General features: G+C 38.2%; 1 protein-coding gene across 6 annotated transcripts in view; it reads left to right on the top strand.

Annotated features, from left to right (window-relative positions):
* R3HCC1L (R3H domain and coiled-coil containing 1 like) overlaps nt 1–25993 on the top strand; it is a 104497-nt gene that overhangs the window by 20978 nt on the left and 57526 nt on the right. For 4 of the 6 annotated variants that reach the window (XM_033186559.1, XM_033186587.1, XM_033186569.1 and 1 more), the window contains 2 exons: nt 6742–6850; nt 18036–18192. In XM_033186559.1, coding sequence (XP_033042450.1) covers nt 18186–18192 — 7 coding nt within the window. In that variant the 5' untranslated portion in view covers nt 6742–6850; nt 18036–18185. The remainder of the gene's footprint in view (nt 1–6741; nt 6851–18035; nt 18193–25993) is intronic. The other 2 variants (XM_033186604.1, XM_033186596.1) reach the window with 1 other exon arrangement.

Genomic DNA, 25993 nt, shown 5'->3' with positions numbered 1-25993 from the left:
TTCACAATGATGTGCTTTGGTGTGGGTCTGTGTTTATTTTTATCCACTGTCCTGGGTGTTTGTGGGTACCTTTCAATGTAGAACAGTTGGCATTTTTCTGGGACCTGGTATATGGAATAGGGGTGGGGCAGTGGATTTTAGGTTCAGTATGCTTACTTAATGACCCAGTTTTAAAGACCTCTGCACTTCCAGTCAGCCCCTGATCTACAGATGGTCTATTCTACATTTTAGAGATAATCCCAAACTTTTTTTTCACAGAGGAGGAGGGGATCTCAGGATCGCTCCTTTCACCCAGTGCCCTCCCTGCATTTAACTTCCAGTTCCAGAGTTGGTATGGCCAGTCCCTGACTCTCACGAGGATTTCTGACTGTAAATTGGGTTGAGTGGCAACTTTCTCTACTGCTGGTTTGGAATTTGGCTTTTTCAGTTCTGCTACACATTGAGCATTCATCAATACATAACTTCCAAAGTTTTGTTACTTTTTTTTTTCTCTTCTCCGCTGTCTATCCGTGTGGATTTATGTTTTAAGACAAAACAAATTGACTTATTTCAGTAGAATTTTTGGAGAGAAGCAAAATTATATGTGTATGTGCATTCCATTCTCTTAACAGAAAAACAGCTATAAGACTAACTGCAATATTCTTTTTTTTGTTTGTTTGTTTGTTTGTTTGAGACGGAATCTTGCTCTGTCGCCCAGGCTGGAGTGCAGTGGCGCGATCTTGGCTCACTGCAAGCTCTGCCTCCCGGGTTCATGCTATTCTCCTGCCTCAGCCTCCCGAGTAGCTGGGATTACAGGCGTGCACCACCACACTGGCTAATTTTTTGTATTTTTAGTAGAGACGAGGTTTCACCGTGTTAGCCAGGATGGTCTTGATCTCCTGACCTCGTGATCTGTGCGCCTCGGCCTCCCAAAGTGCTGGGATTACAGGTGTGAGCCACCGCTCCCGGCCCTAACTGCAATATTCTTATGTGAAATAATATTACAGTAGCATTACATGATTATTATATTTCTGATATGTGAAAGGTAGAGTAACAGAATATGTTGCTCAAATGCAGTAACACTAAACATAGGTCTGCGGAGAGGGCACTGCTACAGAGAATGAATAGTCATACCTTCCTTGATTGTGAGCTATTCCTTTAATTTCTAAAAATCATCATTGGAAAACCCACAAAAATGTTACATCTGTATTATAGGAAAACTAGAATACAGTGATAAACATGAAGAATAAAATAAGAGTCACTTTAATTACACTACCCAGAGCTGCCCACTATTAACAGATTAGTGTATATATTTTTCTAGTCTTTGTTTATGCATTTGCCTATGTATTTGTTGGACATATGTTTAAATGGGGCATACTGTATGTATTATTTTGTTCCTTCCCCCATTTTTTCCAACCATAAAAGTATATGGCTCTTGAGTCGAGAATTTTTTTGCACAGAATCCTAGAGATTATATTCTCATTAACAACGTCTAACTCCCATTTGCTTGATTGTATATTATGTGCCAAGCACTGTGCTGACTGACATCTTTGTTTTTCTGTTTAATTTATGTTGACATTATTTCAGACCACAGAAGAATTCCAAGAGTGTATAGAGCGTTCACCCAAATATCCCAAATGTTAGCATTTTACTACATTCCCTTTCTTATTTCTCTCTCATGAGAGTAAAATGTAGACTTTACTCCCTTTTATACCTAAATAGTTAAGTGTGCACTTTCTAAAAAACAAGGACATTCTTTTATATAAGTAAGCCACAGGATAGTTGTCAAAATCAGGAAATTAACGTTGATTTAATGTTAATTATGTAACCTACAGACTTATTCAGATTTTACCCATTGGCCCATTGTACTTTATAATAAAGAAAATTCCAGGTCATGAGAGTGCATTTAGTTGTCATATCTCTAGTTTCCTTTAATCTGGTGCAGTTACTGTTTCTTTCATGACATTGACTTTTTTTTTTTTTTTTTTTTTGGAGATAGAGTCTTACTGTTGCCCAGGCTGGAGTGCAGTGGTGTGATCATGGCTCCCTGCAGCCTTGAACTCCCGGACTCAAGCAATCCTCCTGCCTCAGCCTCCTGAGTAGCTGGCACTACAGGCACCCGCCACCACACCTGGCTAATTTTTTATTTTTTGTAGAGACAGATTCTCCCTGTGTTGCCCAGGCTGGTCTCGAACTCCTGGGCTCAAGTGATCCTCTTGCCTTGGCCTTCCAAAAAGTGTTGGGATTATAGGTGTGAGCCACTGCATCCAGCCGACATTGATATTTCTGAAGAGTGCAAGACAGTTATTTTGTAGAACATGTACAGTTTGGGTTCATCTGATGTTTTCTCATGATTGGATTAAGGTTATTCATTTTTGGCAGGAGTACCACAAAGTATCGTTATGCTTTTGCATCATATCAGGAGGCACAAGATGGTAATATGATTTTGGATCACTTGATTGTTACTATTTTTCCTTTTGTAATTTTTTTGTGGTAAAATATACATCATTTATTTTTATGTTTTGACCATTTTTAAGTGTATAGCTTAGTGGCATTATATTCTGTTTGTAATTCACATTCACAGTCCCTTTGTAATTTTAAAGTATTTTGTGAAAAAATACATAGAGACTTGGTAAATATCCTGTCACTATTTGAACTTTCACTCACTAATTTTAGTATCCGTTTGTTGTAAACATCTTGTTACTCCTTGAACTTTTGCTCACGAATTTTAGTATCTGTTGGTGATTTCTGCCTAATTTTCATAATGGTTCTTGAGTGGTGATATTCTAATTCCATTATTCCTTCTACGCTTACTTATAATAGTACTTTATTTTGACACTGTCCCTGACGTGGCCAGTGGGAGCCCCTTCAGTTCTTTTGACATGCCACTGTCATTCTTGGAGCACGTATTCTAGGCTCATCTTGCACTTTCCCAGCCCCAGCCTTGGAATAAGGAATTTCTTCTCGAAGCCCTGATTCCTTTTAATAATGACTTTAAAAGCCACAGTCTGGACTCTAGATGTCCTGGTTGCGATTGTTATTGCTTCTAGGCCTTCTCAGCTGACATCTAGGAAATAAGTATGTGTGAGAGGAGGGAGTGTGTGTGTTTGTGTGTATGTGCGTGCACAGTAGTGTATCTTTATTAAAAGCAATGAGTTTATACAGGTACCTCAGATTCTGACCCAACACTACAGGGTTTATTCTATCCTTTCCTCATTCCATATTTATAGCTCTGATTTCCAACAATGAGAAATTACTCATATTTTTGCTTATTGGTTCAATTCAAGAATATAAGAAAATAGTTTAAGAATTATTAACTCATACCACCATTTAAAAAGACACCTTGTAAGTAGAATTCAATGTTTGTTTATAGTGTTTTTCCTTTAGCCTAAGGACATGTAGTCTAAATCTGTACTGTGTAATAATACGGTAGCTACTAGCCACATGAATAGAGATGTGTTACAAGTATAAAATGTACATTGGATTTGAAAACTTACTACAAAATAAATATGAAATATCTCACTGGTATTTTAATAATAGTTTATGTTGATTATGTGTTGAAATATTTTAAGTGTATTAGATAAAATATATTAATAAAATTAATTTCACTTTAATGTGACTACTAGAAAATGTTAAATTACATATGTGGCTCTATTATATTTCTATTAGAATGTGCTGATATGAAAACCATGTTCAAAAGTTACTTGGATTAATTTTCCTTCTCTAACATTCTTTCCCTCCTCCCTGGGGTTATGTTATTCATTTGAAATACAGTGTACTTCATTTATTTCTATTTGTATTCTGTCTTTTTCACTTGATCCTAATTGATCTTATTTATTCTTCAGTATGTGAAACATCAACATGTTTCCAAAAGTCAGAACTCTACAAAAATGTTTATACTCAGGGCACTGTCACCCATTCCTTCTGCCCTTCTCTAACCTGTCCTCTGTAGGCTACCAGTCTAATGATTCCCCCAGTTATCCTTCATGCATTTTTTTCCCCTCAGGATTGAGGATATAGATGCACATTTTCTTATTTTTCTTTCATTCTTACACAAAAGGTAGCATACTGTAGATACTCTTTTGTACTCTTACGCTCTTTCTAATATTTTGAATTTACAAAAAGTACTACAACCATGTCCATATGTATTTTGGTATGTTGGAGGTGTATTTTGGAGTACATTTTCAAAATGGAATGGTTGGGCCAGAAGTTAAAAGCATATGTAGTTTTCTTAAATATTGCTAAATGCCTTTCTGCAGAGGTTGTACGAATTTGAATTCCCATCAGCAGTGTATGAGAGGGTTAGTTTCCCCACAGCCTCATCATCAGAGTGTGTTGGCATGCTTTTAATTTTTGCTAACTTGATAGGTAAGAAATAGTATCTCAGTATAGTTTTAATGTTTGTTTCTCTTGTTATCAGTGAAGCTGAACATCTTTTCATATGTTTAAGGGTCATTTTTTATCTTTTTGTGTGAAATATATCTTCGTTTTTCCATCAGGTTTTTGGTCCCCTCCCCTTTCTCAATTGTTGGGAGTTTTTAAATATTAGGAATATTAGCTCTTTACTGGTTATGTATGTTACAAATATTTTCTCCCAGTTTGTAGTGTTTATGCGTGGGTATGAATGTTTAGACCTTTATGTAGTCCAGTTTTTGAGTTTTTTGTTTTATCTGAATTTTGGATTAAAATTAGAGGCTTTCCTTGGACCCATGGTAAATAATTCACCTATGTTTTCTTCTAGTACTTCTGTGGTTTTAGTTGTTAATTTGGATCTTTGATCCATTTGGAGGTATGGCTTCTTTAAAAATGAATAAAAAGACCAATTTTGCCCCAGTGTTCTTTTTTTTTTTTTGAGACGGAGTCTGGCTCTGTCACCCAGGCTGGAGTGCAGTGGCCGGATCTCGGCTCCCTGCAAGCTCCGCCTCCTGGGCTCAGGCCATTCTCCTGCTTCAGCCTCCCGAGTAGCTGGGACTACAGGCGCCCGCCACCTCGCCTGGCTAGTTTTTTGTATTGTTTTTAGTAGAGATGGGGTTTCACCGTGTTAGCCAGGATGGTCTCAATCTCCTGACCTCGTGATCCGTCCGTCTCAGCCTCCCAAAGTGCTGGGATTACAGGCTTGAGCCACCGCACCCGGCCATCCCAGTGTTCTTTGATATGCTGCCTTTATCATATATGAAATTTCTATTTGATTTATTTCTGGACTTTCTATTTTCTATACCATTATCACACCGTTTCAATTATAAAGGCTTGATAGTATATCAAGGGCTAGCTTTTTAAATTTTTAGTGTTTTCCTGACTATTCTTGCATGTTTATTTTTCTGTTGAACTTTAGTATCAGCTTGTCTGTCTGAATAAAAAAGCTTGCAGGTATTTTTATTGGGGTTATGTTAAATTTATAAGTTAACATATGGAAAACTGACTTTTTAATGCTGTTATTTCGTGCTGAGATTTCTGTCCAAGAACAAAGAATATCTTTCCATTTGTTCAGATCTACTTTTGTATCTTTCAGGAACGTTTTAAAGTTTTCTTCATATTTAACTCCTTGATAAATTCTCCACTTTTTTTTCAGCTCAATAATACATCTTATAGATCTTTCTTTTGTATATCTACATAGTTTTCTACAGTGTGGATGCACCATAATTTATTTAACCTGGCTGATATGGGTGGACGTTAAAGTTGTTTAAAATTTTTCACTATTGCAAACAGTTCTGGAATAAGTAAGTATCCTTGTAGAAGTCTAGTTACTTCCTTATGATAAATTTATCAGAGGAGAATTGCCTCGTCAAAGGTCTTTTGACACATAAAAATTTCTGAAACATATTGTTAACAGCTTTCCATATTAATAAAATGTATACCTCCACTAACACTGTATTTGAGCCCTATTCTGTTGACATTCAGCAAAACAGAACCTTATTGCTCTTTTTTAATATTTGCCAGTTTGATAGCAAAACAAAGTATGTTTATATTGCATTACTTTGCTAACTGATGAGTTTTATTTTTTATCCATCTGCCATTCCGCTGGCCAGCATATACTCGTTGAGTATCCACCATGTTCCATAAGCTATCCCATGTATTAAAACTGTAATAATGACTAGAAGTTGAACATCTGTTTGTATCTCTCTCTCTCTCTCTCTCTCTCTCTCTCTCTCTCTCTCTCTCTCTCTCTCTGTGTGTGTGTGTTAGAGATAGGATCTCATTCTGTCACCCAGGTTGGAGTGCAGTGGTGCCATCACAGCTCACTGCAGCCTTGAGCTGCTGGGCTCAAGCAATGTTCCCACCTCAGCCTCTTGAGTAGCTGGGAGTACAGGTGCATGCTACCATGCTTGGCTGATTTTTATATTTTTTGTAGAGATGGAGTTTTGCCATGTTGTCGAGGCTGGTGTCGAAATCCTGAGCTCAAGTGGTCTGCCTGCCTTGGCGTCCCACAGTGCTGGGATTACAGTCATGAGCCACCATGCCTGGCGTCTTTTTGTGATTTTTATTATTTTGTGTCTTATGTCTTTTTTTTTTTGTTGACGGTTAGTAGACTTTCCTGTCCTCAGGTCTGAGAATGACAGAAGATGGCATTTCCTTATTCTGTTTGGTTGATGAGCTTCTAAAAAGTGCTTTTGTATGTGTGTCTTCATTGCACATTCTGTGGCACATCACTGTGTTAAACGCAGACTTACAAAATGAGTTAATGAAAGTTAAGTGCCTAGACAGGTGTCAAAGAAATAACTGTATATTTTTATAAAAATAACTTTTATTATTACTGTTTTTCAGGTGAGGCTGCTGTCTGTCAGAAAGGAACTTTTACACAGTTTGCCTTCAGAGACAGTCTATCTGCATGTTGTAGAGTTTTATTATTAAGAAAATAAATGTTACTTATATGGTAAGTTGCCTTTACTTATGCATATTTTGTAGAAATACTGTCTATTTACTCTAAAGATTTGTTTGCTTGTATTTTGTTTCTTCAGCGTCGTTTTATTTTGTAACTGTCATGTAAAACAAGTTTGAAAAGTGGCAATTTCCTGAAAGGTGTGGGGTCTTTTGAAGATTTTCTTCTGTTTACTGTCTGTCTTAATGTTATTGTTTATAGTAGAGAGGAGAACAGGGGCTGTTTAAATATTGGGATTAGTTTTCAAAGTTGGATCACTAGCTTTGGTCTGTCTCTTTCCACTGTAACAGCTGAGAATTAACATCCTTCTTGTCAAGCCCTGGCATCACTATAATTCATATAGTGAGCAGCAAAGATGCAGTGTTATTTTAAGGGTTTGATTAACTGATTCAGGAAGAATAGGTGGTCATTTAAATAGTAAAGTATAAAACAGAATGAATAATTTTATTAAATTACTTAGAAATGAAAAAAGATAACTGATTTTAATTTTTAAATATTACCCTATAGGTATTTGTTGTTAGTTAAAAAAATTTTTTTTCAAGGAAAATTTAGTAAGTTGATATGACCTGCTGTTTTGTGAGAGGTTTTCTTACATCCTCTGGTGATCTTTTGAGTATATTCCAACTTCTGACTCTCCTGTGTGGCCAGTGACAATGGGCCAGCCGATGCGTAGGGTGATAGCTTTAGTGGTAACCAGAGGGTTGGTCACAGCAACTGTCAGAAGATAAATATACTCATGTGCTGCTGACGCACGTTGCAAAAACTGGATGGAAAGTATGACATGATACTGGTGATTTGCCGAATTTTCTCTCAAATAGTTTTGTGCAGCTAAACACAGTGAGAAATAAATGTTGATGTTGAGAGCTGAGTTCAAACAAAGTAGTCTCAAATAGAATCCAAGGATGAGGAGCTATAGGCACTGAAAAAAGAGAGGAACAATGTTATCCTTAGATTTGTTTTTTCTTAGTCTTTTTGCTTTTGTTAGCATCAGAAAACTGTCTTAGGTATTTCTGGATGTTTTGCAGGGCTCATGTGAGTAGAAACATAGGATTTCATTGTACATGACTGAAAAGGCCTGCATCTCAGAGCAAATCAAAGTGAGTTTTAATCTTGGTTATTTGAAATCTCCTTGTACCTGTCTTATTAGGAGTATTTTTTTTTTTTTAAGAAGAAACTAATTTGCAGTTGGCTATAAAGAGTGACATTGTGTCTGGGAAAATGCTGTACTAACACACTGTGCTGTCCCACAAGAGTACTTCTCAAGTCCCCAAACGCAGTGCTGACAATCTGTGACAGCCTGTGAATTGTTGGGCAGCAGTTGGGGAAGATGGACAGCAGAGTGAGGTGGTTGTGTGTAAGTTAGAGGAGGTGGGGAGGGGAAGAAGTAAGAGAAGAGCAGAGCAGCTTGTAAGTTTTGTGGGCAATTTGAATGGAAGGTGTTTTAGTTGTTGTGTTCTGCTAATACAGCTGTGAAATAAACAGCTAGAGGGTGGGGTGGAAATAGTGTATTTCACCTTTCCTTTCAAGGTATTATTGATTCTGTCATCAAAACTGTAAGGTTGCCTGGGCATGGCAACTCACCCCCATAATCCCAGTACTTTGGGAGGCCCAGGTGGGCAGATTACTTGAGTTCAGGAGTTCGAGACCAGCCTGGCCAGCAGAGGGAAACCCCATCTCTACTATAAATATAAAAAATTAGCTGGGCATGGTGATATACACCTGTAATCCCAGCTATTCTGGAGGCTGAGGCGTGAGAATTGTTTGAGCCAGGCAGGCGGAAGTTGCAGTGAGCTGAGATTGCGCAAGCCAGTGCACTTCCAGCCTGGGCGACGGAATGAGACTCTGTCTCAAAAAATCAAATAACAAAAAACCCTGTAAGGTTCTGTGTTCTATTGATGAGAGTATGGGTTGGATTGAATTAAAACTTTTGAGGAGACTAGAAATATCACATCATACCAGGAAATGAAATTGAAGGTAAGGGTAATGGGGATAGGGCTTATCTTTTCCAGGAATTATTATAGTAGTAGTAAGGCCAGTTAGCATATCTAGATCCACAATGGCTAGGCCTTTATCTCAGACAAATGTACAGCTTGTTATTTATTTATTTATTTGATTGATTTGATACATATACTATCAGCTGTTACTGTTTCTATAGCAAGCATTGTCAGACATCAAAGACAGGAATTTCTGGATATATATATTTGGATTGTGGAGTAGAATTTAATGTGGGCAAGTTATGGTTCAATTCTTTCTTTCAGTATGAGAGTAGTTATACAAAGTAAATAGCTTTGCTACAATGAACCTTTGGCTGTAGCCAGACTAATATTGGGGACTGAATGTTTGTGTTCCCCCTAAACTCATATGTTGAAATCTAGTCCCCAGTGTCATGGTGTTGGAGATGGGGCCTTCAGGGTGTAATTTAGTCATGAAGGTGGAGCCCTCATGAATGAGATGACTTCCCTTATAGGAAGAAGTCAGGGACCAGGTGCCGTGGCTCACGCCTGTAATCCCAGCACTTTGGGAGGTCAAGGCAGGTGGCTCACCTGAGGTCAGGAGTTCGAAACCAGCCTGACCAGCATGGTGAAACCCCATCTCTATTACGTACAAAAAATTAACTGGCATGGTGGCACATGCCTGTAATCCCAGCTGCTTCAGAAGCTGAGGCAGGAGAATCACTTAAACCTGGAGGCAGAGCTAAGATTGCACCATTGCACTCCAGTCTGGGCAACAAGAGCGAAAACTCTGTCTCAAAAAACAAACAAACAAACCAAGAAGAAGCCAGGGAGCTAGCTTGCTCTATGTTTCTGCTATATGAGAATACAATGGGAAATCAACCTACTACAACCTAGAAGAGGGCCTGCTCCAGAACCAGGCCATGCTGGCACCCTGATCTTGAACTTCTCGCTATTAGAATTGTGAAAAATTTTTGTTGTTTTTAAGCCACCCGGTCTATGGTACTTTGTTATAGCAGCCTGAACTAAGACAACCAGTTCCTGTGAGTCTCCAAAATAACACTTTCCGACTTTTTGCCTCTTCACGTGTTGAGTGTGTTCTTTCCACTTGTAATGTCTCCCCTCAGTTCTGTGTCTGAATATCTGCTTCTAAAGGCCTAGCCTCAGTTCCACCCACTTTATGACATTTTCCTCACCCATTCGAAGCCCTTAGTGATATTTTTCTCCTCTGATTTCTATCATTTACTGCTTTTCTTTTATTTGGCAGTTAGAGACATATGTTCCCTTAAAACAACATGAAAATAGTCTTTCCAATTAGGTAGAGACATCTTAAGGGGAAGCTTCATTTTTACTCTCTCGGCTCACTGCAACCTCCGCCTCCTGGGTTCAAGCAATTCTCCTGCCTCAGCCTCCCGAGTAGCTGGGACTACAGGTGCATGCCACCATGCCTGGCTAATTTTTTGTATTTTTAGTAGAGATGGGATTTTACCGTGTTAGCCAGGATGGTCTCGATCTCCTGACCTCCTGATCTGCCCACCTCAGCCTCCCAAAGTGCTGGGATTACAGGCGTGAGCCACCGCGCCTGGCCCCTACTTTATAATTTCTACTACCCCAGCAGGGATGTCAATACAATATGTGCACTTAATAAATATTTGATGGTAAAAAAAAAATGCCATTGCCTATTGTTAGCTTTTACCCATCTTTAAAAATTATCTTTCTCTTTGTATCATAAGAATACTAGATAAGAATTGAGTTTAAATACCTGAGCCATGTTCGTTCAGGAGATGATTCGTTTTTGAAAGCCTTCTGTAGCCCTGTGTACAGGCGTTCTGTTCCTTAAAGTAACATTGCTTTGACAATGTTACTATATTGTAATTATCTGTTATTCTTTCAAACTCTAATTAATAAACTTTGAAACTGCATAGAAGAGAAACTCTTAAATTTATTAACTTGCTAATGCTTTTTTTGTCTGAAACTTGCTTTTGGTTTCTCAGTTTCTCACCAGGCACATTTCACACTTGCTGGTATAGCTCCAAGGAGGGAGGTGATAGATACGGAGCTGTAGCTATGTCTCTAACAGACAGACTCTACCTCATTTATAATTGTTCATTTTTGTCATTATTGTGATGTGGTATTTTAAAAATTAAACTATTCTGTGCTATGCATTTTTACAAACATACATACAGAGTAAAGAGCTTTGCTACAATGAACCTTTGGTTGTAGCCAGACTAGTATTCTGTGCTGTGCATTTTTACCCCAACATAATTTTTAGAAGGTGTATGTTTTAGTCTAGTGCAGTAGTTAGGTGCAGGGACTTTGAAATCCAATCCAGGGACTTTGAAGTCCTGTCCAACACTTGGAAACTGTGTGATCTTAAGTAACTTAAGTTTCAGATTTCTCATCTGTAAAGTTGGGATAATAATACTACCTCTTAGTATTGTAGTTGGGATCAAATGAGATCATATATATGACACTTAGCTGAGATTGAGTCTGGTGGCCTCTACTTTCAAAATTTACCCAGTGGTTTATTAGCTTTACTCTGTGAATCTTAAAGAGGAAAAAAAAAATCAAGTTCAATGCATGTCAAGGTTGAGGTAAAGCCCCCAAAGCCTTATCCATTTGAGCTCCTTTATTGTCAACTATAGGATGTCAGTTAAACCCAGAATAGACCCAGGAGAGGAACTAATTTCAAATAACTAGAAACAGACCAACCTCCAGATGTGTAATGAGGGAAAGAAGTTTTAAGAGGGAGTTTTTTTCTTTTCTTCTGTCCCCTACCACCAGTTACATATGCAGAGTAGGAAGCAAACTTTTCCCTTTACCTTCCTATTACATATCATATTGCCGTTGTTCAGTGTATTAAGGCTTTTTATCTGACTGCCTTTTGAGGTGGTCAGTAATAGGTGCTAACATTAAACTTGGAGCAGTTAAATTGGTGAGCTGTGGGGTTACCTTGTCAGTGGAGTGTGAAAAAGACTAAGCTGCGGACTGTTTCCCAGCCTATAAAGCGTGAAATCAGTTGGTGCTGATGCATGGCGACTATAGCCAGTGGAGTATAAAATACGCTGGGGGCATGAATTGTGTTATGTTGTGAGAAAGACCTTTTGTGCCAGTTTATTTATGTATTTTGGGACTTCCAAGATCCTACTGGAATCATGTATCTTGTATCTCTTGTTGTCTTGATACTTAGTTTTTTCATGAAATGTTTCTTCCAGTTGTGCAAGCTGTATACTTTGTCCAGCTGCGGGCAGAGAGGCAGAGGCAATACATACAAATGTCCAAGGCAGACGAATACTAAAATACTGTATTATATTCTGTTTAAGATTGCATCTGAAAATACCATCTGCAGTTGGTATTTGATATACAAGTTTCTTCTGTTTTAGACTCAAGATTTGAAAGTATACTTTGCCTTCTACTTTGAGCTTCTGCCAGTGTGAGAACTGTGTTACCAGTTTCACTGGTTGGTGGTCCCGTGTTGAAATGTGCCTCTGGAGAAGGGACATAGAGAAGGACAGCATTTTCAAATGCTTGGAGGAGTTGGTAGGAATAAGTATAGAGATTATTCTTATGGGGAATAGAAGAGAGGGTGTTCCTCTCCTGACACCTGGTGAGGTTCTTTACCATATGGCTTTGAGGGTGAGGCAAGGTGAATGAGGAAGTTTCAGAGACAATAGTGAATTATTGTCAGCCTTTTTAAGTCTGGAAGGTTATTGGAAATAGGTATGCCATGAAAGCATTAAAGGTCTTTCATTCTTATCTTACTTGGTTTTCTCCTTTTACGGCGGCAGTCTTTGAACTCTTTTTGGTTGCTTTGCAGTTACATGGATTCTAAGCAAATTGTGAGTATTTATGAAACTGAGCATCATTGTGAGACCATTCTGCTGAGTATCAGGCAGTCTAGTATAGTAGTTAAGTGCAGAGACTTTGAAATCCTAACCAACACTTAGAAGTTGTGTGATCTTTAGTTATTTAAGCTTCAGATTTCTCATATATAAAATTGGGTTAATCATAGCTATCTCAGTACTATAGTTGGAACCAAATGAGATAGTGAATATACAATGTTTACCACAGTCCCTGTCACATAGTAAGCACTCAGTAAATGGTAGCTGATTATTATTCTTTCTCTTCCTCTGCTACTACTAATGGCACTACTCTACCACTACTTCACTTTGCTTGTAGGGCCTAAACCATAATGAAACAGAAAACACAATTAGACATGGTTCATTGCGGCAGATTTGGAAAAATATGTCATTGTTCTCTTGGGCATGGCTTAATAGTTCTTTCTTAACTAAGTAGAAACGATAAAAAGACTTTTTATTTAAAATGAAAGATAAGAATCTTTGTCTTGGTTTAAGATAGCTTTGTAAATGAGTATAAAAAACTGGTTATTCTAAAATGTATTTGCTTAATGCAAATAAATCAGCCTTTATATGAGCTTTGGGAATATATAAAACTAACAGTTCAAAGAATTGTCATTCCTTATTACTCACCTAACACAACCTTATTTTTTTTTTTTTCCCCAGAGTGAGTGCTTTTTTGGGGAATTGTTTGAAGTTTTTTTCTTGTGCCAAGATAGTCATAGTAGAAGTCTTGTCCAGTGTATGAGGCACATTTTTGGGGGAATGGGATGGAAAAATCACCCCGATCATTTATCCTTGATGGTAATGAGCATTAGTGTGTATAATATATTTGGATTTGATGTGCATTATGTGATTATTTCTTCCAGCACAATTAACTTCCTAATTAAACTTTGCTCAGCATATATCCTGAGCATATACTTGGTGGAAAACTGATAATACAGCTATAATGATGGTAAAACTGCTAGTTTAGTTGATAGACAATCTGGGTTCTAGTCTTGGTTACTACCACTCAAATAGTCTTAGATAAATCCCTCAACCAGATGGTTTTCAAAGGCTCTTTTCAGCTATAAGCTTTTTGTTTGTTTGTTTTGAGACTGGGTCTTGCTCTGTCACCCAGGCTGGAGTACAGTGACACAATCATAGTTCACTGTGCCCTCAAATTCATGGGCTCAAGTAGTCTCCCTGCCTCAGCCTTCCAAGTAGTGAGGGTTACAGATATGCGCTACCATTCTCAGCTAATTTTCTATCTTATTTTAATTTTTTAGAGACCGTGTTGCTGTGTCGCCCAGGCTGGTCTTGAACTCCTGACCTCAGGCAGTACTTCCACCTCGGCTTCCCAGAGTGCTGGGATTGCCTGCGTGAGCCACTATCCCTGGCTTCAGCTGTAAGATTTGAAGATGGGTATGGAGGTAGCTTACAAACTGGGAAATGTAGTAGTGACACATTTTGGCCACCAGAGGGTGTGAAGTCCAGTCATTGAAGTTGTGCTCTGTAATTGACCAGAATGTGGCATTCTTGGAAATGAAGAGGACACATTGCTCCTTTGTTCATTTATGTTAAGTCATAGAGCCTCTTGTTGTCTGATTCTACTTGCACTTATTATCTTTCTGCTATTTTCTTCTTAAAACTTTGTGGGTAGGACTGGGGCAGATATTAAAGAAAGGAGAAGAAGGGAATAGACGTATCTAATTGTCAAGTAGTCATCCAGTTTTGTTCTATAAAATAGTGAATGGCTTTCAGATGACCTATGGGCAACCTCGATGGGAAGCACAATAGTATAGGTCACCACACTTAATTATTTGTGGCCATCTTCCTTCCCCAAAACACATTGGCATGCACACAACACTTAACCCTCGTTGCCTTCACTCTTTCTGAAATTCCAAGGATGAAAGCAGAATGTCTGAGAAATATAGCAGAATGAGCACAGCCCTTATAATTGTAACCGAGGTTCAAATCTTGCATTGTCACTTAATATCTATGTAACCACAGACATTACAATTTTGAATTCCAGTATCTTTATCTGAAAAACTAGGATGTTGAATTCTGACCTATACAGTCCCTTTCAGTAAGTCTAATTCTAAGGCTCTGTAAAAATTCTTTAATGTTTATTTGAAGGGCAGTGCTATTCTTTATACAACACTAATAAAGTAGTATCTTTAACAATAGCATGTTCTTTTTTGATAGAAACAGAGCTGTAGATGTTGTTAAGGCTTAAATATTAAAGTATTAAGTAAACTACCATAACACCAAGTAGAAAAACAGTTACTACTCCACCGTGGCATTTTTTTTAGCCCCATAAACAAATACAAACTAATTTTCTGTGAATGTAGGCTCAGGATGGCAGTGGTTCATTCAAGAGGGGCCAAGACTAGGGGGAGCCAGGCCAAGCTGATTTCGGGTGTAGTTAATAGTGAGACATTTTGAGAAGTCATCATTTGGGGATAAGGAAGCTTAGCAAAAGAGGGCATGTAGGTTCTGGGAACCTATGTCGTGAAGCTGGAGTCAGAATCTATTTCTTCCAGCCACACTAGTGGAAATAACTTTGACACAATATTCAATTATACAAGTCCAAGTTGCTGTCTGAGAGCTCAGGATGATAAGATGGAAGGAACAAGGAAAGGCATGGTGGTCTAAATACCCAGACAAGCTGAGATGAGTGTCTAGAATGTGACAGAGCAAATGGACTCAGAAGTGTGCTTGTGAGAGCAGGCAAGAATTAGTACTTACTACGATATGTACACAAGAGAGTAGAAGCCAGTCAAGCTGATTGGGTAGAAACAACATTTTAGGATTATGTTCAAAAGATAATTTTAATCTGTCCTGGTTTTAATCACTATCCTTGGTGTTGGTAGAGAAGGTCTATTTGGTATGTCTAAGGCTCTACACATGTTTGAGGCTAGTGATTATGTCATTGACAAACTCTAGGTTGTTTGATGGTTCTAATAGCTTTATACTCCATGGGATATACACATATTCACAGGTCTGTTCACTACTGCTGCAGAGTTCATTTCACAGAAATGAACTGGCTAGTAAAAAATTTGGCAGACAAACTAGCTTTTCGAGAAGCTGCTAGGAATGGAGCCCAGCTGTTCCCTTTGGGCTTGAGCTGTTGGAATTCACTGGGTTAACAGCTAGAAAGAAAGAAACTGTAACATTCTTAGCTTGGTTCATGACAGCAAAGCTGAGGTGTTAGGATTTCTGTTCTGGAGGTTTACACTTGCAAGTAACTTAACTTGATTGTGTGTCTTAATATTACTGGGCTTCTGACCGCTGAAATATGGCTTGAATCGATGGTGGTTTGGAGAAAGTAGAAAGAGGGCTATCCATCATCCAGAGGCTCCATAGAAGCTGGCTGATAATGCTGCTTTCACCAGGCAGCCATCTGTCCATCCATCCATCAGTAGGATGAAATGAGATTTAGCGGAACAGGCAGCCGTAACTCTGAGCTACTTTCTAACCAACAATTGCAGCCCTGGCCTGAGTCTGACCACAAAGCACAGCACTGGGGTTTGGCGGGATGTGGCAGCAAGTGCAGCCTCCTTCCCGTTACTGCCAGCCTAGAATGTATTCAGTATGAGGCTGTAGCCCAAGCTTACTTCCCATACAAAATTTGACTAAACTTGGGATGACAAATAGACAGAAATAGTCTTTCAGCTCCAGACTATTTTACAGGTTGAACAGACCCTTTCGTTGGGGAATATTTTTGCTTAACACTTGGGGTACTTCTAGTAATTCTGTCATTGTGGTATTGAGGGATGAGGTAAAGGTAATTTACTGATTTCATTTTGTATAAATTCTTGTTTTTCTTCGTAAATATAAATTTTTACCTAGATTGTTAGGTTGCAAAAATGGAATTTTCATTCTCTCATTTCTCTCTACTCTCTTTGGTGGTGCTAATATGAAAGGCAAGAAAATGTAGATGGGGAAATGGGTACAAAATTCGAAGCAAGAAACTGATGATCCCTCAAATGGACAGTTAGGCTCTGAATAATTGGTTGTGTACCATGTCTTCCCTGGTTCTTTTGCAGGAACATTGAGCCTTCCGAGAGAGCTTCTTAGTATAGCTCTGTGCTCATGTTGCCTGTCCTGGTACCATCCCTAGTCATGGCCAGCTTTCTTGACTGCTTTCTCTCACCTCAGCTCCTGCTCTTTGTTCTGAAACCTTGCTTTTCACTTCAGATTGGGGGAGGGGTAGAGGGAGCCTAATGTACCGGAGATGCTTCGGAAATGAGAGCCTTGGATGAATTCCTGGGCCTATTGATCCACCGGCAGTTTATGCATCCTGACATTCATAATCTCAGTAGGCTGCTGATGTTCCTGATTAATGGGCCCAGGGGCTGTCCATCCGTCACTTCACATTAATTACTGAAGAGGTGTTTTTCCAGTGATTTACCTGACAGCGGTCTGTGATAAATACCCCGAAGCAGAGTGGGCAGTGATTAATCACAGGGCCACACCCCTCCCCCTACTCTTTTTTCCCCCTAACCACAGGTTAGCATTGGGACCTGACCAAAGAGTGCCCCCTCCTCATAAGCTATCTATCTCCATAATTGCTTGTGGATGCGTATTTATTGGGGCATGGGGCCTGGCAGATAGCATTCTAGAACTTGTGCCAAAGATGATGAAAAATAAATCTTCCCAATAGGAAGAGTAACTAACATGTTTTTACATGGGGCAGAGAAGTATCTGTGAGCTGCCTGTATGTTGCTTTTTAAGAAATCTGATAGGAATATCGCCCACCTACTATGCATGCACTCAATACTGCAATGGTTGCTTTTTGAGCTTTAAAAAAAGGAGATAGAACAACTTTTGTGTTTGCTATACTTGTAGTATATTCAGGGAGAATATGTGAACAAATATGAGAAATTAGAGAAGATTTCAAAGTACTAATATAATATTGGGAGAATTGGACTACAACTTCAGGATTCCATTTCTTACTTTGTGGCCTTAGAAAGTGAAATTTAGTTAACTATTTAATTAATGTTTTTCATGTGTCAGACACTGTATTCAACTCTGGAGATATGAAGATGAATGTGATACAGCTGAGATCTCGGAACAAAGTCTAGTGCCCCTTGCCTCAGTTTCTCAAAGTACAAAATAAACTTCCAGGCAGTTACCGAGTTAATTTTAAATTAATATAAGATCTAAAGTAATTTAAAATCAGTTCTTACATTAATTTTTCTGTGAATATTTATTGAATTCCCAGGGATAAAAGAAGTTTATGAAAGATACTATCTGCTCTCAAGAAACTTATAGAATGTGAGATGGCATTCATAAATGAAACAGTTGAATAAAAATATAAAGTAGTATATAATGAGAGTGATATAACAACAATGAGGTATCTCAGTTTAAACCCAACTCATTTAGGAGGGCGTTACACATTATCAAGGAGGGCATTTCAGAAGTTGGAAGGAGCAGACAATGAGGCCATCCTGCCTAGAATGGAGACTTTGTGTCTGAGAATGATAGCTACATTATTGAAATAGTAGATTGACACCAAATCATGGAAAATCTTGAATGCAAGGTAAGCTTAGTTTTTATTTGTATGCTTTGTTGGTGAATCTAAGGTTTTGAGTGAGAAAGTTTGGAAAAAAATATATTTTAGAAAAAATTCTTACATATTGATGTTCCTAATGTTATTTGGAATTGCCAAATTACCTCAGCATTCTTGGAGCCCTCTTTTCCTCTATAGTTCAAAATAAAACTGTTCAAATTAAAAATATAGTTTTATATATGTGCCTGAGTGCAGCGCAAAGGATTTTGTAGTTTGGTTGTATATGGAGGAGATGATAGAGTTGACAGTCAAGAGACACCAAGTTTCTCATTGTTAACACGTACAAAGTTGAGTAAGTCAATTAAGTTTTAAGTAATGACTGCAGAATTAAATTGGGAAAGACTGTAGCCTCAAGATTTAAGAAAGAAACCATCAGATTTACAGATAACTTCATTAAGGCTATACTGATTATTCACTGGCTACTAGATAGGCATATTTTAAAGCCAAGAGTCAGAAATTAAAGGGTCAGTGCTGTCAGCTATATTTTGGCAGGAATTTTAGAGGTGTCATTTTTTTCATTAAAAAACTTAAGATTATACATGGCAAACTTCACCTTTCATGGAGTACATTTTGTGAATTTTGACAAACATACAGTTGTGTAACTCCCACACAATTAAAATGCAGAGAGAGCAGTTCCATCAATCCAAAAAATTCCCTTGTCACTTTATAGTCAGCCCCTTACCTGATCCCAAGCTTCTGGCAACCAGTGATATGTTTGCTGTCTCTACAGTTTTGTATTTTCCAGAATGTTGTGTAACTGGAATTGTATTTCTCTAATGATAAATGATTTTTAACATCTTTTTTGCCATCCTTATATCTTCTTTGGTGAAGTATTCTTAAATAATTTTGTTGTTTTTTTTGACACTGAGTTTTGAGATTCTGGATGAAAGTACCTTATCAGATGTGATTTGCAAATATTTTCTCGCAGTTTGTGGCTTTTTACAATTCTCTTACATGTCTTTGAAGAGCAGAAGTTTGAATTTCGATGAAGTCGAGTTTATTGATTTAACACTCATAGGTGCAAATTGAACAGTGAGATCACTTGGACACAGGAAGGGGAACATCACACACCGGGGCCTATTGTGGGGTCAGGGGAGTGGGGAGGGATAGCATTAGGAGATATACCTAATGTAAAGGACGAGTTAATGGGTGCAGCACACCAACATGGCACATGTATACATATGTAACAAACCTGCATGTTGTGCACATGTACCCTAGAACATAAAGTATAATTTAAAAAAATCATTTTATGGATCATGCTTTTGATGTTATATCTAAGAAACCTTTGCTAAACCAAAAATCCCGAAGATTTTGTTCTGTATTTATGTATAGCAGTGTTAAAATTGTAGGTTTACATTTAGATCTGTGATTCATTTTGTTAGTTTTTATATGTGGTGTGAGGTATAGATACAGTTTTTGTTGTTGGAAATGAATTTCTACTTGTTTTGGCACCATTTTTTGGAAGGACTCTCTTTTTCATAGAATTTCCTTTATACATGTCTTGAAAATCAGTTGTTGTTCGGGCGCAGTGGCTCAAGCCTGTAATCCCAGCACTTTGGGAGGCTGAGACGGGCGGATCACGAGGTCAGGAGATCGCGACCATCCTGGCTAACACAGTGAAACCCCGTCTCTACTAAAAAATACAAAAAAAATTAGCCGAGCGAGGTGGCGGGAGCCTGTAGTCCCAGCTACTCGGGAGGCTGAGGCAGGAGAATGGCGTGAACCCGGGAGGCGGAGCTTGCAGTGAGCTGAGATCCGGCCACAGCAGTCCAGCCTGGGCGGCAGAGCGAGACTCTGTCTCAAAAAAAAGAAAGAAAGAAAATCAGTTGTTCATATACGTGCGAGTCTTTTTCTGGACTCTTACTCCGTTTCATTCATCTATATACTTACCCTTTCTCTACTATGACACCTGATTATTGTAGCTCTATAGTGAACTTGAAATCTATCTTTGTCCCTTTTCAGAGTTACTTTGGCGATTCCATTTCCTATGCCTCTTCATACCCATTTTAGAATCAGCTTCTTAATATCTGTAGGAAGTCCTTCTGGATTCTGATTTAATTCTAAAGATCATTTTGGGGAGAACTGACATCTTAAATATTGAGGCATCTCATTTATTATCTTTCTTTAGATTTTTGATGTCTTATTAGTGTATTTTAGTTTTCAGCGTAGATTGTACACATACTCTGTTAGTTTTATGCCTAAGCATTTCATGTTTTTGAGTGCTCATGTAAATGATACTCTTCAATTTTCAGTTTTTTTCATTGATAGAATATAGAACTGCTTGTATCCTTATGACCTTGCTAAACTTACTTAGTTCTGGTAGCTTTCTTATAGATTCTATGGGATTTCTATGCAGAAGATTATGTCACCTGCAGATAAAGACAATATTACTTCTTTATTCCAATCTGGATGTCTTTTATATTTTTTTCTGCCTTGCTGCACTGGCTGAAACCTCCATTTTAATGCCAAATAGTGTGGTCATCTTTACTTTGTTTTTGCATCTTATGGGGAAAGCATTTGGTTCTTCATCAAGTATAATATAAGCTATAGGTTTTTATTGCTCTGCTTTTTTTTGTAGATAACATTTATTAGGATGAGGAAGTTCTATTCCTAGTTTACTGGATGGATGTTGATTTTTGTCAAATATTTTATGTACATCTATTGAAATAATCATGTATTTTATTTTTTTAGTCTTTTATGGTGAATTACATTTTGCCTGAACTTTTTAAATTAATTAGTTTATCTATTATACTTTAAGTTCTAGGGTACATATGCACAATGTATAGGTTTGTTACATATGTATATATGTGCCATGTTCATTTGCTGCATCCATTAACTCGTCTTTTACATTAGGTATTTGTCCTAATGCTATCCCTCCCCCACCCCCCCACCCCATGATAGGCCCCGCTGTGTGATGTTCCCTGCCCTGTGTCCAAGTGTTCTCATTGTTCAATTCCCACCTGTAAGTGAGAACATGAGGTGTTTGGTTTTCTGTCCTTGTGTTAGTTTGCTCAGAATGATGATTTCCAGCTTTATCCATGTCCCTAGAAAGGACGTGAACTCATCCTTTCTTTTGGCTGCATGGTATTCCATGGTATGTATGTGCCACATTTTCTTAATCCAGTCTATCATTGATGGACATTTGGATCGGTTCCAAGTTTTTGTTACTGTGAATAGTGCCACAGTAAACATACGTGTGCATGTGTCTTTATAGTACCATGATTTATAATCCTTTGGGTATATACCCAGTAATGGGATCGCTGGGTCAAATGGTATTTCTAGTTCTAGATCCTTGAGGAATTGCCACACTGTCTTCCACAGTGATTGAACTAGTTTACTCTGCCACCAACAGTGTAAAAATGTTCCTGTTTCTCCACATCCTTTCCAGCACCTGTTGTTTCCTGACTTTTTAATGATCACCATTCTAATTGGTGTGAGATGGTATCTCATTGTGCTTTTTATTAGCATTTCTCTGATGACCGGTGATGATGAGCATTTTTTCATGTGTCTGTTGGCTGCATAAATACCTTATTTTGAGAAGTGTCTGTTCATATCCTTTGCCCACTTTTTGATGGGGTTGTTTGATTTTTTTCTTGCAAATTTAAGTTCTTTATAGATTCTGGATATCAGCCCTTTGTCAGATGGGTAGATTGCAAAAATTTTCTCCTGTTCTATAGGTTGCTTGTTCACTCTGATGGTAGTTTCTTTTGCTGTGCAGAAGCTCTTTAGTTTAATTAGATCCCATTTGTCTATTTTGGCTTTTGTTGCCATTGCTTTTGGTGTTTTAGTCATGAAGTCCTTGCCCATGCCTATGTCCTGAATGGTATTGCCTAGGTTTTCTTTTAGGGTTTTTATGGTTTTAGGTCTAACATTTAAGTCTTTAATCCATCTTGAATTAGTTTTTGTATAAGGTATAAGGAAGGGATCCAGTTTCATCTTTCTACATATGGCTAGCCAGTTTTCCCAGCACCATTTATTAAATAGGGAATCCTTTCCCCATTTCTTGTTTTTGTCAGGTTTGTCAAAGATCAGATGGTTGTAGATATGTGGTGTTATTTCTGAGGCCTCTGTTCTGTTCCATTGGTCTGTATCTCTGTTTTGGTACCAGTACCATGCTGTTTTGGTTACTGTAGCCTTGTAGTATAGTTTGAAGTCAGGTAGCATGATGCCTCCAGCTTTGTTCTTTTGACTTAGGATTGTCTTGGCAGTGTGGGCTCATTTTTGGTTCCATATGAACTTTAAAGTAGCTTTTTCCAATTCTGTGAAGAAAGTCATTGGTAGCTTGATGGGGATGGCATTGAATCTATAAATTACCTTGGGCGCTGTGGCTCTTTTCACGATATTGGTTCTTCCTATCCATGAGCATGGAATGTTCTTCCATTCGTTTGTGTCCTCTTTTATTTTATGGAGCAGTGGTTTGTAGTTCTCCTTGAAGAGGTCCTTCACATCCCTTGTAAGTTGGATTCCTAGGTATTTTATTCTCTTTGTAGCAATTGTGAATGGGAGTTCACTCATCATTTGACTCTCTGTCTGTTATTGGTGCATAGGAATACTTGTGATTTTTGCACATTGATTTTGTATCCTGAGACTTCGCTGAAGTTGCTTATTAGCTTAAGGAGATTTTTGGCTGAGACAATGGGGTTTTCTAAATATACAGTCATGTCATCTGCAAACAGGGACAATTTGACTTCCTCCTTTTCTAGTTGAATACCCTTTATTTCTTTCTCTTGCCTAATTGCCCTGGCCAGAACTTCCAACACTATGTTGAATAGGAGTGGTGAGAGAAGGCATCCCTGTCTTGTGCCAATTTTCAGAGGGAATGCTTCTAGTTTTTGCCCATTCAGTATGATATTGGCTGTGGGTTTGTCATAAATAGCTCTTATTATTTTGAGATACATTTCATCGATACCTAGTTTATTGAGAGTTTTTAACATGAAAGACTGTTGAATTTTGTTGAAGGCCTTTTCTGCATCTATTGAGATAATCATGTGGTTTTTGTCTTCGGTTCTGTTTATGTGATGGATTACGCTTATTGATTTGTGTATGTTGAACCAGCTTTGCATCCTAGGGATGAAGCCAACTTGATCTTGGTGGATAAGCTTTTTGATTTGCTGCTGGATTTGGTTTGCCAGTATTTTATTGAGGATTTTTGAATCAGTGTTCATCAGGGATATTGTTCTAAAATTCTCTTTTTTTGTTGTGCCTCTGTCAGGCTTTGGTTTCAGGATGATGCTGGCCTCATAAAATGAGTTAGGCCATCTTTTTCTATTGATTGGAATAGTTTCAGAAGGAATGGTACCAGCTTCTCTTTGTACCTCTGGTAGAATTCAACTGTGAATCCTTCTGGTCCTGGACTTTTTTTAGTTGGTAGGCTATTAATTATTGCCTCAATTTCAGAGCCTATTTTTGGTCTATTCAGGGATTCAAATTCTTCCTGGTTTAGTCTTGGGAGGGTGTATGTGTCCAGGAATTTATCCATTTCTTCTAGATTTTCTAGTTTATTTGCGTAGAGGTATGTATAGTATTCTCTAATAGTAGTTTGTATTTCTGTGGGATTGGTGATGATATCCCCTTTATCATTTTTTATTGCGTCTATTTGATTCTTCTCTTCTTCTTTATTAGTCTTGCTAGCGGTCTATCAATTTTGTTGTCCTTTTCAAAAAACCAGCTCCTGGATTCATTGATTTTTTGAAGGGTTTTTGTGTCTGTATCTCCTTCAGTTCTGCTCTGATCTTAGTTGTTTCTTGCCTTCTGCTAGTTTTTGAATTTGTTTTCTCTTGCTTCTCTAGTTCTTTTAATTGTGATGTTAGGGTGTCGATTTTAGATCTTTCCTGCTTTCTCATGTGGGCATGTAGTGCTTTAAATGTGTCCCAGAGATTCTGGTATGTTGTGTCTTTGTTCTCATTGGTTTCAAAGAACATCTTTATTTCTGCCTTCATTTCGTTATTTACCCAGTAGTCGTTCAGGAGCAGGTTGTTCAGTTTCCATGCGGTTGTGTGGTTTTGAGTGAGTTTCTTAATCCTGAGTTCTAATTTGATTGCACTGTGGTCTGAGAGACAATTTGTTGTGATTTCTGTTCTTTTAAATTTGCTGAGGAGTGTTTTACTCCCTATTATGTGGTCAGTTTTAGAAATAAGTGTGATGTGGTGCTGAGAAGAATGTATATTCTGTTGATTTGGGGTGGAGAGTTCTGTAGATGTCTGTTAGGTCTGCTTGGTGCAGAGTGAGTTCAAGTCCTGGATATCCTTGTTAACCTTCTGTCTTGTTGATCTGTCTAATATTGACAGTGGGGTGTTAAAATCTCCCATTATTGTGTGGGAGTTAAGTCTTTTTGTAGGTCTCTAAGGACTTGCTTTATGAATCTGGGTGCTCCTGTATTGGGTGCATATGTATTAAGGATAGTTAGCTCTTCTTGTTGAATTGGTCCCTTTACCATTATGTAATGGCCTTCTTTGTCTCTTTTGATCTTTGTTGGTTTAAAGTCTGTTTTATCAGAGATTAGGATTGCAACCCTTACTTTTTTTTTTGCTTTCCATTTGCTTGGTAGATCTTCCTCCATCCCTTTATTTGGAGCCTGTATGTGTCTCTGCATGTGAGATGGGTCTCCTGAATACAGCACACTGATGGATCTTGACTCTTTATCCAATTTGCCAGTCTGTGTTTTTAATTGGGGCATTTAGCCCATTTACATTTAAGGTTAATATTGTTATGTGTGAATTTGATCCTGTCATTATGATGTTAGCTGGTTATTTTGCCCGTTAGTTGATGCAGTTTCTTCCTAGCATTGATGGTCTTTACAATTTGGCATGTTTTTGCTATGGCTAGTACTGGTTGTTCCTTTCCATGTTTGGTGCTTCCTTTAGGAGCTCTGGTGGTGACAAAATCTCTCAGCATTTACTTGTCTGTAAAGGATTTTATTTCTCCACTTATGAAGCTTAGTTTGGCTGGATATGAAATTCGGGGTTGAAAATTCTTTTAAGAATGTTGAATATTGGCCCCCACTGTCTTCTGGCTCGTAGAGTTTCTGCCAAGAGATCTGCTATTAGTCTGACAGGCTTCCCTTTGTGGGTAACCCGACCTTTCTCTCTGACTACCCTTAACATTTTTTCCTTCATTTCAACCTTGGTGAATTTGACAATTATGTGTTTTGGGGTTGCTCTTCTCGAGGAGTAATCTTTGTGGCGTTCTCTGTATTTCCTGAATTTGAATGTTGGCCTACCTTGCTAGGCTGGGGAAGTTCTCCTGGATAATATCCTGAAGAGTGTTTTCCAACTTGGTTCCATTCTCCCCGTCACTTTCAGATACACCAATCAAATGTAGATTTGGTCTTTTCACATAGTGCCATATTTCTTGGAGCCTTTGTTCGTTTCTTTTTACTCTTTTTTCTCTAAACTTCTTGCTTCATTTCATTAATTCGATCTTCAATCACAGATACCGTTTCTTTCACTTGATCGAATTGGCTACTGAAGCTTGTGCATGCGTCATGTAGTTATCATGCCATGGTTTTCAGCTTCATCGGGTCATTTAATGTCTTCTCTATACTGTTTATTCTCCTTAGCCATTTGTCTAATCTTTTTTCAAGATTTTTAGCTTCCTTGCGATGGGTTTGAACATCTTCCTTTAGCTTGAAGAAGTTTGTTATTACCACTCTTCTGAAGCCTACTTCTGTCAGCTTGTCAAAGTCGTTATCCGTCCAGCTTTGTTCCGTTGCTGGCGAGGAGCTGTGATCCTTTGGAGGAGAAGAGGTGCTCTGGTTTTTAGAATTTTCAGC

Source organism: Trachypithecus francoisi, unplaced genomic scaffold, assembly GCF_009764315.1.
Source record: "Trachypithecus francoisi isolate TF-2019V2 unplaced genomic scaffold, Tfra_2.0 Contig01579, whole genome shotgun sequence".
NCBI classification, from domain to species: Eukaryota; Metazoa; Chordata; class Mammalia; order Primates; family Cercopithecidae; genus Trachypithecus; species Trachypithecus francoisi.
This window is presented reverse-complemented; position numbering and strand designations above follow the sequence as displayed.